This window comes from Ambystoma mexicanum, chromosome 3q (genome assembly GCF_040938575.1).
Source record: "Ambystoma mexicanum isolate Mex_15411 chromosome 3q, UKY_AmexF1_1, whole genome shotgun sequence".
NCBI classification, from domain to species: domain Eukaryota; kingdom Metazoa; phylum Chordata; class Amphibia; order Caudata; family Ambystomatidae; genus Ambystoma; species Ambystoma mexicanum.
The window spans coordinates 1035127740-1035142551 of NC_090926.1; the positions used below are offsets into that span (position 1 = coordinate 1035127740).

At 48.9% G+C, this 14812-nt stretch overlaps 2 protein-coding genes across 5 annotated transcripts in view; one reads left to right on the forward strand and one right to left on the reverse strand.

The window, feature by feature from the left end:
- Positions 1-14812, forward strand: part of RBFOX3 (RNA binding fox-1 homolog 3) — a 3087537-nt gene that overhangs the window by 2242297 nt on the left and 830428 nt on the right. The gene's annotated exons all lie outside the window — the stretch shown is intronic.
- The window catches only part of LOC138448037 (streptococcal hemagglutinin-like), a 140704-nt gene that overhangs the window by 100300 nt on the left and 25592 nt on the right, over positions 1-14812 (reverse strand). Inside the window, exon 4 of the mRNA XM_069604576.1 lies at positions 13384-14286. Within this exon, the coding sequence (XP_069460677.1) occupies positions 13384-14286 (903 nt within the window). The remainder of the gene's footprint in view (positions 1-13383; positions 14287-14812) is intronic.

Sequence of the window (14812 nt, forward strand, 5' to 3'; positions counted from 1 at the left end):
TTGAAGGGCAAGCAGATTTCTGTGATCTGTATACACAGTGACAGGTGTGCTGGTGCCTAGCAGATGATGTCTCCAAGTCAAGAAAGCATCACGGACCGCCAGTAGTTCTTTTTCTGTGACAGTATAATTGCATTCGTATGAAGACAGTTTTCGAGAATGGTAAGCAACCAGATGCAACAAACCCGTATCAGGACATACTTGAGACAATACTGCTCCTAAAGCAGAATCGGAAGCATCCGCCTCCACCACAAAGGGTTTCTTGAGGTCAGGGTGCTGCAAAACCGGAGCCGTAGTAAACGCCTGTTTCAGCCTTTCAAAGGCCTGATCGGCTTTGGAATTCCATTCAAATTTGTTCTTACAGCTGGTAAGATGACTGAGGGGAGCTGCAATCTTGGAGAACGATTTGATGAAACGTCGATAAAAGTTTGCAAAACCAAGAAATGATTGCCAAGCCTTCAGGGTTTTAGGTACTGGCCAATCTAGTACCGCCTTGACTTTGGTCTGGCACATTTGAACGCCTTTGTTAGACATCTCATACCCAAGGAACTCAACAATGGTAACATGGAAAATACATTTCTCCAATTTGGCGTATAAAGAGTTCTCGCGCAGGCGTTGTAACACTTGTGTGACATGTAGAACATGGGCCTCCATTGACGCTGAGTATATTAGAATATCATCAAGATATATAACAACAAAACGATCCATCATGTCACTGAAAATGTCATTAATGAAATGTTGAAACGTAGCAGGAGCGTTACACAACCCAAATGGCATTAAACAATACTCGAACAAACCGTATTTGGTCTTGAATGCCGCTTTCCATTCATCCCCATGCCGGATCCGAACCAAATTGTAGGCCCCTCTCAGGTCCAACTTGGTGAATATTGCTGCGGAACCTAACTGATCCAGTAGGACAGAGATTAGCGGAATGGGGTATTGATTTCTTATTGTAACCAAGTTTAACGCCTGGTAATCAATGCATGGGCGGAGCTCCCCTTCTTTCTTTGGAACAAAGAATAGTGGAGCTGATGCCGGTGAACGTGAAGGTCGTATGGAACCGGACTTCAGGGATTTGTCAATATATTCTTTAAGGATTACATCCTCCTTCTGGGTTAAGGAGTATGTTCTTCCCGTAGGTATTTTAGCTCCTGGAACTAGGTCGATAGGGCTGTCGTAAACCCTGTGAGGAGGCAGCGTCTCAGCACCCTTCACATCAAACACGTCCCTGTAAGATTCATATTCAGGGGGTAAACAAGAAGGCAAGACTGCTCTGATATGTTGGATATGTGATCTAGTGGAGGAGATAAGAGTTGGTGGGATGCTGGGGTCTAGTGATGGCAATGGAGGTCATTACGACCCTGGCGTTAAGGGTTTAACAGCGCCGTAAAAGGTGTTGGCGCCGTTAAACCCTTAACGCCTGATTACGAGGTCCCTTTGCGGCTCCCGACCTTAACGGCTGTTCTGGACCAGTTAAAGTAGGGACCCGCAAAGGGACCTCCGAGGTAATTACAGTACCGCAATTTGCAGTACCGTAATTACTGCCTTCCCCAGTCCCATTGAGCCCTATGGGGCAAAAATGGGAATGGGGAAGGGCCAATGGGAAATGGGGAATTACCGTCCCTCCAACATTGGAATGGGGCGGTATTTCCCCATTTACCATTGGCGGACTTGTTACAATACCGGCAGCAACCATGGTGCTAATAGCGCCATTGGTTACCGCCGGTGTTGTAATGAGGGACATTGTGTTCTAGTGGTGGAGGTTATTTCTAGTGATGGAGATGTCCTCTAGTGGTGGTGACGTGGTCTACTGGAGGGGAGGTGGAACGTAATACTATCTCCCCTCTTGACCAAATGGTGTAATCTTTAACACATTTCTTTATAGATATCTGTGCAAGCTGAGTCTTCAGAGTCTGGTTACAATGGATTCAGATATGACGCAAGGCCATGCAGAAAGCCTATGTGTGGGGCGGTGGACCTCCTCTGCAGGTGTCCCAAAGCTATTTTTGACGGACACCCTAGACGAGATGCTTAGTGTTGGGAGGGAGTAAACTGTGATGCTGGTAATTATTTCCTAAGACATCAGATGTTATCCTTCTCAGGTGTGCAGTCTGGGGGACAGAAGCACCGGCCCTGGCATTCATCTCACGCCCAGGTTAGGGTCACTGAGGAAGCCAGGAGAGTCTGAGTCTTATACGTGTTGTTTTTTTTAATGTATTGGTGTTTTCTATAGCATCACCTATAAGAGAGGTGTTCTGTAGTGGAGATAGGGGGATCATACTTTGGGATAGTGGGGGTAAGCGGGATTATAGTTAAACAATTGTTGTAAAGTACTAAGTGCAACACATTCCATATTAACCAATTACAGTGCACACACAAGCAACTACAACTTCAAGGGAACAGTAATTCCTAATAAGTGCCTGACAGATATGCAGTTTTGAATATAAAGAAATGTTTAGCTTCACAGGAGAAGTGCGCCCTCCTGTGAAGCTTCAGAGCAGTGCAAATGAGACAAGGCTTACAGAGGCTATGGTGAGGGGGCAGGGCTGCAGAGACGCCCTCAGACTGGTCCTGTGAAGCCTTTGTGGGAAGGGATTTAGTTCATGCACCTTTGCGTCTGAGGTTGTTGACCTCCGGCCTCAATGTTCTCCGTAGACCATTCCACGTTCTGGCTGCATTGACTTCAGAGTATCTTCTCCCTGGTGGAGTCCCTTAAACTTGGGTGGGGTCTGCAGGTTTTTGCCTGTGAGCCTCAGGTTCCCCATGGCTTGGAAGGATTTGAGTTGGGAGGAGAAGTTTGGGTCCTTCTTTGGGGCGGCCTCAGTGAGTCTGAGCGAGGACTTTGCAGAGCTGTGGAGTTCGATCAGTTACCTGTAGCAACCTAATATCCAGGTGAGACCTGGTTATGAGTGTGTCTCAGGCTACTTGGTGTGTGTTATACAGATGATACAGATGATGTTGCACTGATCTACATTTGATAGAGCCAGGGCTCTGGTCAGATCGTCCTTTTGACCCATTTCCTGGTGAGGGATAATTGTGTGGTGTATGTGGATTTGGCAATTGGTCTTTGGGACCGCCTCATCGATCTGGGGTGGGTGGACATGTCAGAGTGAAATGGGAAGCCAGGTTTCTGACTGACATTTCCATGGGGACATGGTCTTCCTTGGAATGCCGACCTTCTTTCTTTTGCTCTCTATGCAATGGCCAGTTTACAAATGACAACACTTTGCAGCCTATGTTCAGTGTCTAGGCAGCAAAGCAGATGGATGCAGCGGTGGTGGGTGAGTGTGACCAATCAACTTCCAGGGCACCAGTGGTCAAGGGATGAATTTCGGTTTCTAAACCATCCGTCAGCCCCACACCTCTAGTACACCAGAAGGGATCCAAACAGATTGGAAACACAAGTAAATTATAAACCTCCTGTTTTGGTTACATTTTGGTAACGTGGACAGAACAGCAGGCTTATCTCCGCAAGGTCATGGATCATTGGTTAGTTGCAACACAGCGAAAATACAATTATTACCCAATGATAAAAAGGGACTGTCCAGTCAAGGTTGTATAAAAAATATCTACTTTATTATTATTACAACAAATGGTTCTAGCACACTACAAAATACAACCCACCCTGTAAAGGGACACAGAGGACAGTTAGTTTCAGGAAGGAAAGGGATGCACTCTGGATACTATACTATGGAGGGTAGACGGTAAAGCAATCAGTTTTAACTGTTCAAGGTTATTTGGTTTCAGCACCAAGGGAGCAAGCGGTCATACATGTCACTAGGGGCCTTCGGAGACGGACTAGGGAGACAGAACCACAATGTACCTGGTGCTTGAAATGATCTTGATGCTCGACAGGGTCGAGTCGCTTCCAGGACACTTTGCAGCTCCTGCGACAGAGTTCCAGGTGGGATAATACAGCTGTGGGTATCAGGTGGTGGTCAGTTTGGCAAGCAAGGCCAGACTGACGGTTGCAGGCTGGTTTACAAGGTGGCTCGGGGTCAAGAATTGCTGTCTCTTTGCTGGTTGACGGATCTGGAATGCTGGTCTCGGAAGGCTTTAGTGATTGCAGCCAGTCGCAGTTCGAGGGGAGGGCTCGACTGCCTCAAAAATGTCCTTAAAAGATGGACGCTGGTTGCTTGTTGTGGCACTTCTTCTAGCTCGGTACCGGTTCTGGAGCTGCTAGATGGGTCCTTTGAAGTCGGCATCTCCCTCGGTTCCTTGGAAGATATTTAAGGGAGGGATCTTGCTTCCCTCTTGGAAATCCTGGCCTTCCTACACTGGCGGAAACTGTAAGGCAGACTGTACCTTCAGCCAGGGTACAAATGAGTCCTTCTTAAACCTTTCAAAGTCATCAGATGATCCGCCTAAAAGAGGGGCTCGACCCTCTTGTAAAGACAAATGAGCCCCAGTGATTGGTGCAGACTAAGCCTACCTTAATGAACCAATCCTGGGTCCCCACCAGCGATCTTCTGTTATGCATGAGGTCATAACGAGAGTGCTTTGCAACAGGAAAGGTAAGGGGTGACAACGTGTACTACTAAGTCCCACTCATCTTCCGGTCTGTTGTGGATCAAAGTGTCTCTCTGACACTTTGATCCACAAAGAACAGACTTTCTGTCTCCATCAAATCACATACTTCTTCCCTGTGAAAGGGTGTCCCTTTTGCAGGGGCTGCTACTGTTAACAGTTGTCCCTGACATGACATTCACCGCCCTTCATACAGAGGGGTGGGAGCTAGATTCAAGTTGACACGTTGCATATCAAAGAGGTGTTGATTTCCTGTCCCCTTTTGTCAGTTCTGCAATCAGGCTTCCCACAGGCCTGCTTTAATTAACTCCCATCAGTATGCACTGCCACCAGCAGAACTTTGACAATAGAGAGGGCGGATTCATGTAGCCTTTGATATTTAATTAGGGTGGCCATGGCAGGAGGAAGGTGTTGCCTTACCACTTCCTGAGATGCTTTGATGTACCCATGCTGGCACATTCTAGCTGAACATGACAGGGGGATTGCATCTATAGATTGTGTCCACGCACAGTACACGTGACTATGTGTCTGTTTTGCAGCGATCATAAGAAAATGTTTGCGGTTTAGCCCCATACATTTTCCGAGGTTGATTTCCCATCATTCAATTTCTTAAAATTTCAAAAAAGGCTAGGCAAGGGCACACTCCCTGTGCGGATGGTCGTATTCCTCACAGGGAGGGTACGAGAATCACTAAGGTAGATTAAAACAAAGAATGGGCGTCACAGGGGTTAAACCCATATAGCAGAAATACAGTGCATTTCTGCCCCAGAAAAAAAAAGTAGACAAACAGAATCACTGCCCATACAGGGAAGGAAGATGCCCTGCCCAGATGTGCCTGCCTAGGATCTGGGGAAGGCTGCAGGGATAGGACAGGCTTTGGCCAGTTAGATGGGTAGGAGAAAGGAATAGAGAAGACACGCAGGGTTATGAGGCTCCAATGAGAGCTTTAAGCATTTGAGAGAGAGGGAGCACAAAAGCGTAGCAATGCTGACATACTCCGCAGAAAAGAGTCTGCATTAAGGTGACTCTGAACCCCCTCTCAGGGCGCCCGCACAAGCAGTGAACATGACATGAAAGCTGGTCTCGTACTATTAGGCGCCAGCCCCTAGGGCCTCTGGCGCCCATTAGTGGCCTGGTTTCCTAGTGGGCCCTAAACCTCGGGGCATTGTTTTTCCCTCTGAGTCTGCCAGTGCTCGGCTCTGGACTCTCAGCCCCCTTCGAACAATCCTCAAGGTGTTGTTTAGGTAACTAGGCGGCAGCAGGATATGCCCAGTCAACCTGAAGGCATTGCCCAGTTTACTTGGCTACCTTCCGTGTGCACTGCACCAGTACGGGCCAACACAATTGCTGATAACTTAGAAATAGTGAAGTGTGCCCTTCTTTTTGAATGTGCGTTTGTGCACTTGCTTTCATACAATAATGCAAGCTAACCTTGCAGTAGCATTGGCCATTCATGTAGCACACAAAGCAAGCTACATTTTCTCTTGGCGCCAAAAGGGTGCTACTGAAGCCATCATTTTGTCACACTTGTAATGGTGAAAGGTTGAGTTGGCCCTGCCTCAAGGCGAACCGATGACCTGCAGACTACAGATAGATCTCTGCAGCTGATGTCTAACCCAAAGGTGAGGCGAGAAACCTTTAAAAGGCACTCTGCATGTACATGTCCTCCTTAGGGTTGTATGGTGCAGATGCTAAGCAACCAGTGAAGAAGCAGGCACGGCCCCTATAGAAGTGGTTGGTGGCAAACATTTCTCGGCCCGGCTAATCCTGAATGAACTCCCAAGAGCAAGAGTCAGAGCCAGGAAGACAATCTTAGTAGAGTTGAGGGTTTGTACTGCGCTCACTGCTAGTTTGGCTGCATTTGGACCAGTCAGAGCCCGGAAGACGCACTTAGTAGAGTTGAGGGTTTGTACTGCGCTCACTGCTAGTTTGGCTGCATTTAGACCAGTCAGAGCCTGGAAGATGCTCTTAGTAGAGTTGAGGATTTGTATTGCGCTCACTGCTAGTTTGGCTGCATTTGGACCAGTCAGAGCCTGGAAGACGCTCTTAGTAGAGTTGAGGGTTTCTACTGCGCTCACTGCTAGTTTGGCTGCATTTGGACCAGTCAGAGCCTGGAAGACGCTCTTAGTAGAGTTGAGGGCTCGTACTGCGCTCACTGCTAGTTTGGCTGCATTTAGACCAGTGAGAGCCTGGAAGACGCTCTTAGTAGAGTCGAGGGTTTATACTACACTCACTGCTAGTTTGGCTGCATTCGGGCCAGTGAGAGACTGGAAGACCGTCTTAGTAGAGTTGAGGGTTTGTACTGCGCTCACTGCTAGTTGGGCTGCATTTGGACCAGTCAGACCCTGGAAGACGCTCTTATTAGAGTTGAGGGTTTGTACTGCGCTCACTGCTAGTTTGGCTGCATTTGGACCAGTCAGAGCCTGGAAGACGCTCTTAGTAGAGTTGAGGGTTTGTACTGCGCTCACTGCTAGTTTGGCTGCATTTGGGCCAGTGAGCCTGGAAGACGCTCTTAGTAGAGTTGAGGGTTTGTACTGCGCTCACTGCTAGTTTGACTGCATTTGGACCAGTCAGAGCCTGGAAGATGCTCTTAGTAGAGTTGAAAGTTTGAACTGCGCTCACTGCTAGTTTGGCTGCATTTGGGTCAGTCAGAGCCTGGAAGACGCTCTTAGTAGAGTTGAGGGTTTGTACTGCGCTCACTGCTAGTTTGGCTGCATTTGGACCAGTCAGAGCCCGGAAGATGCACTTAGTAGAGTTGAGGGTTTCTACTGCGCTCACTGCTAGTTTGGCTGCATTTGGACAAGTCAGAGCCTGGAAGACGCTCTTAGTAGAGTTGAGGGTTTGTACTGCGCTCACTGCTAGTTTGGCTGCATTTAGACCAGTCAGAGCCTGGAAGACGCTCTTAGTAGAGTTGAGGTTTTGTATTGCGCTCACTGCTAGTTTGGCTGCATTTGGACCAGTCAGAGCCTGGAAGACGCTCTTAGTAGAGTTGAGGGTTTCTACTGCGCTCACTGCAGTTTGGCTGCATTTGGACCAGTCAGAGCCTAGAAGACGCTCTTAGTAGAGTTGAGGGTTCGTACTGCAATCACTGCTAGTTTGGCTGCATTTAGAGCAGTCAGAGCCTGGAAGACGCTTTTAGTAGAGTCGAGGGTTTATACTACACTCACTGCTAGTTTGGCTGCATTTGGACCAGTCGGAGCGTGGAAGACGCTCTTAGTAGAGTTGAGGGTTTCTACTGCGCTCACTGCTAGTTTGGCTGCATTCAGGCCAGTGAGAGACTGGAAGACCCTCTTAGTAGAGTTGAGGGTTTGTATTGCGCTCACTGCTAGTTTGGCTGCATTCGGATCAGTCAGAGCCTGGAAGACGCTCTTAGTAGAGATGAGGGTTTGTACTGTGCTCACTGCTAGTTTGGCTGCATTTGGACCAGTCAGAGCCTGGAAGACGCTCTTAGTAGAGTTGAGGGTTTGTACTGCGCTCACTGCTAGTTTGGCTGCATTTGGGCCAGTCAGAGCCTGGACGACGCTCCTAGTAGAGTTGAGGGTTTGTACTGCGCTCACTGCTAGTTTGGCTGCATTTGGACCAGTCAGAGTCTGGAAGACGCTCTTAGTAGAGTTGAGGGTTTGTACTGCGCTCACTGCTAGTTTGGCTGCATTTGGGCCAGTGAGAGCCTGGAAGACGCTCTTAGTAGAGTTGAGGGTTTGTACTGCGCTCACTGCTAGTTTGGTTGCATTTGGACTAGTCAGAGCCTGGAAGACGCTCTTAGTAGAGTTTAAGGTTTGTACTGCGCTCACTGCTAGTTTGGCTGCATTTGGGTCAGTCAGAGCCTGGAAGACGCTCTTAGTAGAGTTGAGGGTTTATACTGCGCTCACTGCTAGTTTGGCTGCATTTAGACCAGTCAGAGCCTAGAAGACGCTCTTAGTAGAGTTGAGGTTTTGTATTGCGCTCACTGCTAGTTTGGCTGCATTTGGACCAGTCAGAGCCTGGAAGACGCTTTTAGTAGAGTTGAGAGTTTGTACTGCGCTCACTGCTAATTTGGCTGCATTTGGACCAGTCAGAGCCTGGAAGACGCTCTTAGTAGAGTTGAGGGTTTGTACTGCGCTCACTGCTAGTTTGGCTGCATTTGGGCCAGTCAGAGCCTGGACGACGCTCTTAGTAGAGTTTAGGATTTGTACTGCACACACTGCTAGTTTGGCTGCATTTGGGTCAGTCAGAGCCTGGAAGACACTCTTAGTAGAGTTTAAGGTTTGTACTGCGCTCACTGCTAGTTTGGCCGCATTTGGGTCAATCAGAGCCTGGAAGAGGCTCTTAGTAGAGTTGAGGGTTTGTACTGCGCTCACTGCTAGTTGGGCTGCTTTTGGACCAGTCAGACCCTGGAAGACGCTCTTATTAGGGTTGAGGGTTTATACTGCGCTCACTGCTAGTTTGGCTGCATTTGGACCAGTCAGAGCCCGGAAGACGCACTTAGTAGAGTTGAGGGTTTCTACTGCGCTCACTGCTAGTTTGGCTCCATTTGGACAAGTCAGAGCATGGAAGACGCTCTTAGTAGAGTTGAGGGTTCATACTGCGCTCACTGCTAGTTTGGCTGCATTTAGACCAGTCAGAGCCTAGAAAACGCTCTTAGTAGAGTTGAGGTTTTGTATTCCGCTCACTGCTAGTTTGGCTGCATTTGGACCAGTCAGAACCTGGAAGACGCTTTTAGTAGAGTTGAGGGTTTGTACTGCGCTCACTGCTAATTTGGCTGCATTTGGACCAGTCAGAGCCTGGAAGACGCTCTTAGTAGAGTTGAGGGTTTGTACTGCGCTCACTGCTAGTTTGGCTGCATTTGGGCCAGTCAGAGCCTGGACGACGCTCTTAGTAGAGTTTAGGATTTGTACTGCACACACTGCTAGTTTGGCTGCATTTGGGTCAGTCAGAGCCTGGAAGACGCTCTTAGTAGAGTTTAAGGTTTGTACTGCGCTCACTGCTAGTTTGGCCGCATTTGGGTCAATCAGAGCCTGGAAGAGGCTCATAGTAGAGTTGAGGGTTTGTACTGCGCTCACTGCTAGTTGGGCTGCTTTTGGACCAGTCAGACCCTGGAAGACGCTCTTATTAGAGTTGAGGGTTTGTACTGCGCTCACTGCTAGTTTGGCTGAATTTGGACCAGTCAGAACCTGGAAGACGCTCTTAGTAGAGTTGAGGCTTTCTACTGAGCTCACTGCTAGTTTGGCTGCATTTGGACAAGTCAGAGCCTGGAAGACGCTCTTAGTAGAGTTGAGGGTTTGTACTGCGCTCACTGCTAGTTTGGCTGCATTTAGACCAGTCAGAGCCTGGAAGACGCTCTTAGTAGAGTCAAGGGTTTATACTACACTCACTGCTAGTTTTGCTGCATTTGGACCAGTTGGAGCGTGGAAGACGCTCTTAGTAGAGTCGTGGGTTTCTACTGAGCTCACTGCTAGTTTGGCTGCATTCGGGCCACTGAGAGACTGGAAGACCCTCTTTGTAGAGTTGAGGGTTTGTATTGAGCTCACTGCTAGTTTGGCTGCATTTAGACCAGTCAGAGCCTGGAAGACGCTCTTAGTAGAGTTGAGGATTTGTATTGCGCTCACTGCTAGTTTGGCTGCATTTGGACCAGTCAGAGCCTGGAAGACGCTCTTGGTAGAGTTGAGGGTTTGTACTGTGCTCACTGCTAGTTTGGCTGCATTTGGAACAGTCAGAGCCTGGAAGACGCTCTTAGTAGAGTTGAGGGTTTGTACTGCGCTCACTGCTAGTTTGGCTGCATTTGGGCCAGTCAGAGCCTGGATGACGCTCTTAGTAGAGTTGAGGGTTTGTACTGCGCTCACTGCTAGTTTGGCTGCATTTGGATAAGTCAGAGCCTGGAAGACGCTCTTAGTAGAGTTGAAGGTTTGTACTGCGCTCACTGCTAGTTTGGCTGCATTTGGGTCAGTCAGACCCTGGAAGACGCTCTTAGGAGAGTTGAGGGTTTGTACTGCGCTCACTGCTAGTTTGGCTGCATTTGGACCAGTCAGAGCCTGGAAGACGCTCTTAGTAGAGTTGAGGGTTTGTACTGCGCTCACTGCTAGTTTGGCTACATTTGGACAAGTCAGAGCCTGGAAGACGCTCTTAGTAGAGTTGAGGGTTTGTACTGCGCTCACTGCTAGTTTGGCTGCATTTGGGTCAGTCAGAGCCTGGAAGACGCTCTTAGTAGAGTTGAAGGTTCGTACTGCGCTCACTGCTAGTTGGGCTGCATTTGGACCAGTCAGACCCTGGAAGACGCTCTTATCAGAGTTGAGGGTTTGTACTGCGCTCACTGCTAGTTTGGCTGCATTTGGACCAGTCAGAGCCTGGTAGACGCTCTTAGTAGAGTTGAGGGTTTCTACTGCGCTCACTGCTAAATTGGCTGCATTTGGGCCAGTGAGAGACTGGAAGACGCTCTTAGTAGAGTTGAGGGTTTTTACTGCGCTCACTGCTAGTTTGGCTGCATTTGCGCCAGTGAGAGCCTGGAAGATGCTCTTAGTAGAGTTGAGGGTTTGTACTGCGCTCACTGCTAGTTTGGCTGCATTTGGACCAGTCAGAGCCTGGAAGATGCTCTTAGTAGAGTTGAGGGTTTCTACTGCGCTCACTGCTAGTTTGGCTGCATTTGGACCAGTCAGAGCCTGGAAGACACTCTTAGTAGAGTTGAGGGTTTCTACTGCGCTCACTGCTAGTTTGGCTGCATTTGGACCAGTCAGAGCTTGGAAGACGCTCTGAGTAGAGTTGAAGGTTTGTACTGCGCTCACTGCTAGTTTGGCTGCATTTGGGTCAGTCAGAGCCTGGAAGATGCTCTTAGTAGAGTTGAAGGTTTGTACTGCGCTCACTGCTAGTTGGGCTGCATTTGGACCAGTCAGACCCTGGAAGACGCTCTTATCAGAGTTGAGGGTTTGTACTGCGCTCACTGCTAGTTTGGCTGCATTTGGGTCAGTCAGAGCCTGGAAGACGCTCTTAGTAGAGTTGAGGGTTTGTACTGCGCTCACTGCTAGTTTGGCTGCATTTGGACCAGTCAGAGCCTGGAAGACATCTTAGTAGAGTTGAGGGTTTGTATTGCGCTGACTGCTAGTTTGGCTGCATTAAGACCGGTCAGAGCCTGGAAAACGCTCTTAGTAGAGTTGAGGGTTTCTACTGCGCTCACTGCTAGTTTGGCTGCATTTGGGCCAGTGAGAGACTGGAAGACGCTCTTAGTAGAGTAGAGGGTTTGTATTGCGCTCACTGCTAGTTTGGCTGTATTTGGACCAGTCAGAGCCTGGAAGACGCTCTTAATAGAGTTGAGGGTTTGTATTGTGCTTACTGCTAGTTTGGCTGCATTTGGGCCAGTAAGAGCCTGGACGACGCTCTTAGTAGAGTTGAGGGTTTGTACTGCGCTCACTGCTAGTTTGGCTGCATTTGGGTCAGTCAGACCCTGGAAGACGCTCTTAGGAGAGTTGAGGGTTTGTACTGCGCTCACTGCTAGTTTGGCTGCATTTGGACCAGTCAGAGCCTGGAAGACGCTCTTAGTAGAGTTGAGGGTTTGTACTGCGCTCACTGCTAGTTTGGCTACATTTGGACAAGTCAGAGCCTGGAAGACGCTCTTAGTAGAGTTGAGGGTTTGTACTGCGCTCACTGCTAGTTTGGCTGCATTTGGGTCAGTCAGAGCCTGGAAGACGCTCTTAGTAGAGTTGAAGGTTCGTACTGCGCTCACTGCTAGTTGGGCTGCATTTGGACCAGTCAGACCCTGGAAGACGCTCTTATCAGAGTTGAGGGTTTGTACTGCGCTCACTGCTAGTTTGGCTGCATTTGGACCAGTCAGAGCCTGGTAGACGCTCTTAGTAGAGTTGAGGGTTTCTACTGCGCTCACTGCTAAATTGGCTGCATTTGGGCCAGTGAGAGACTGGAAGACGCTCTTAGTAGAGTTGAGGGTTTTTACTGCGCTCACTGCTAGTTTGGCTGCATTTGCGCCAGTGAGAGCCTGGAAGATGCTCTTAGTAGAGTTGAGGGTTTGTACTGCGCTCACTGCTAGTTTGGCTGCATTTGGACCAGTCAGAGCCTGGAAGATGCTCTTAGTAGAGTTGAGGGTTTCTACTGCGCTCACTGCTAGTTTGGCTGCATTTGGACCAGTCAGAGCCTGGAAGACACTCTTAGTAGAGTTGAGGGTTTCTACTGCGCTCACTGCTAGTTTGGCTGCATTTGGACCAGTCAGAGCTTGGAAGACGCTCTGAGTAGAGTTGAAGGTTTGTACTGCGCTCACTGCTAGTTTGGCTGCATTTGGGTCAGTCAGAGCCTGGAAGATGCTCTTAGTAGAGTTGAAGGTTTGTACTGCGCTCACTGCTAGTTGGGCTGCATTTGGACCAGTCAGACCCTGGAAGACGCTCTTATCAGAGTTGAGGGTTTGTACTGCGCTCACTGCTAGTTTGGCTGCATTTGGGTCAGTCAGAGCCTGGAAGACGCTCTTAGTAGAGTTGAGGGTTTGTACTGCGCTCACTGCTAGTTTGGCTGCATTTGGACCAGTCAGAGCCTGGAAGACATCTTAGTAGAGTTGAGGGTTTGTATTGCGCTGACTGCTAGTTTGGCTGCATTAAGACCGGTCAGAGCCTGGAAAACGCTCTTAGTAGAGTTGAGGGTTTCTACTGCGCTCACTGCTAGTTTGGCTGCATTTGGGCCAGTGAGAGACTGGAAGACGCTCTTAGTAGAGTTGAGGGTTTGTATTGCGCTCACTGCTAGTTTGGCTGTATTTGGACCAGTCAGAGCCTGGAAGACGCTCTTAATAGAGTTGAGGGTTTGTATTGTGCTTACTGCTAGTTTGGCTGCATTTGGGCCAGTCAGAGCCTGGACGACGCTCTTAGTAGAGTTGAGGGTTTGTACTGCGCTCACTGCTAGTTTGGCTGCATTTGGGTCAGTCAGAGCCTGCAAGACGCTCTTAGAAGAGTTGAAGGTTTGTATTGCGCTCACTGCTAGTTTGGCTGCATTTGGGTCAGTCAGAGCCTGGAAGACGCTCGTAGTAGAGTTGAGGGTTTTTACTGCGCTCACTGCTAGTTTGACTGCATTTGGACCAGTGAGAGACTGGAAGACGCTCTTGGTAGAGTTGAGGGTTTGTACTGCACTCACTGCTAGTTTGGCTGCATTTGGGCCAGTCAGAGCCTGGAAGACGCTCTTAGTAGAGTTGAGGATTTGTACTGCACTCACTGCTAGTTTGGCTGCATTTGGACCAGTCAGAGCCTGGAAGACGCTCTTGGTAGAGTTGAGGGTTTGTACTGTGCTCACTGCTAGTTTGGCTGCATTTGGGTCAGTCAGAGCCTGGAAGACGCTCTTAGTAGAGTTTAGGATTTGTACTGCACACACTGCTAGTTTGGCTGCATTTGGGTCAGTCAGAGCCTGGAAGACGCTCTTAGTAGAGTTTAAGGTTTGTACTGCGCTCACTGCTAGTTTGGCCGCATTTGGGTCAATCAGAGCCTGGAAGAGGCTCTTAGTAGAGTTGAGGGTTTGTACTGCGCTCATTGCTAGTTGGGCTGCTTTTGGACCAGTCAGACCCTGGAAGACGCTCTTATTAGAGTTGAGGGTTTGTACTGCGCTCACTGCTAGTTTGGCTGCATTTGGACCAGTCAGAACCTGGAAGACGCTCTTAGTAGAGTTGAGGCTTTCTACTGAGCTCACTGCTAGTTTGGCTGCATTTGGACCAGTCAGAGCCTGGAAGATGCTCTTAGTAGAGTTGAGGGTTTGTACTGCGCTCACTGCTAGTTTGGCTGCATTTAGACCAGTCAGAGCCTGGAAGACGCTCTTAGTAGAGTCAAGGGTTTATACTACACTCACTGCTAGTTTTGCTGCATTTGGACCAGTTGGAGCGTGGAAGACCCTCTTAGTAGAGTCGTGGGTTTCTACTGCGCTCACTGCTAGTTTGGCTGCATTCGGGCCACTGAGAGACTGGAAGACCCTCTTTGTAGAGTTGAGGGTTTGTATTGAGCTCACTGCTAGTTTGGCTGCATTTAGACCAGTCAGAGCCTGGAAGACGCTCTTAGTAGAGTTGAGGATTTGTATTGCGCTCACTGCTAGTTTGGCTGCATTTGGACCAGTCAGAGCCTGGAAGACGCTCTTAGTAGAGTTGAGGGTTTGTACTGTGCTCACTGCTAGTTTGGCTGCATTTGGAACAGTCAGAGCCTGGAAGACGCTCTTAGTAGAGTTGAGGGTTTGTACTGCGCTCACTGCTAGTTTGGCTGCATTTGGGCCAGTCAGAGCCTGGATGACGCTCTTAGTAGAGTTGAGGGTTTGTACTGCGCTCACTGCTAGTTTGGCTGCATTTGGATAA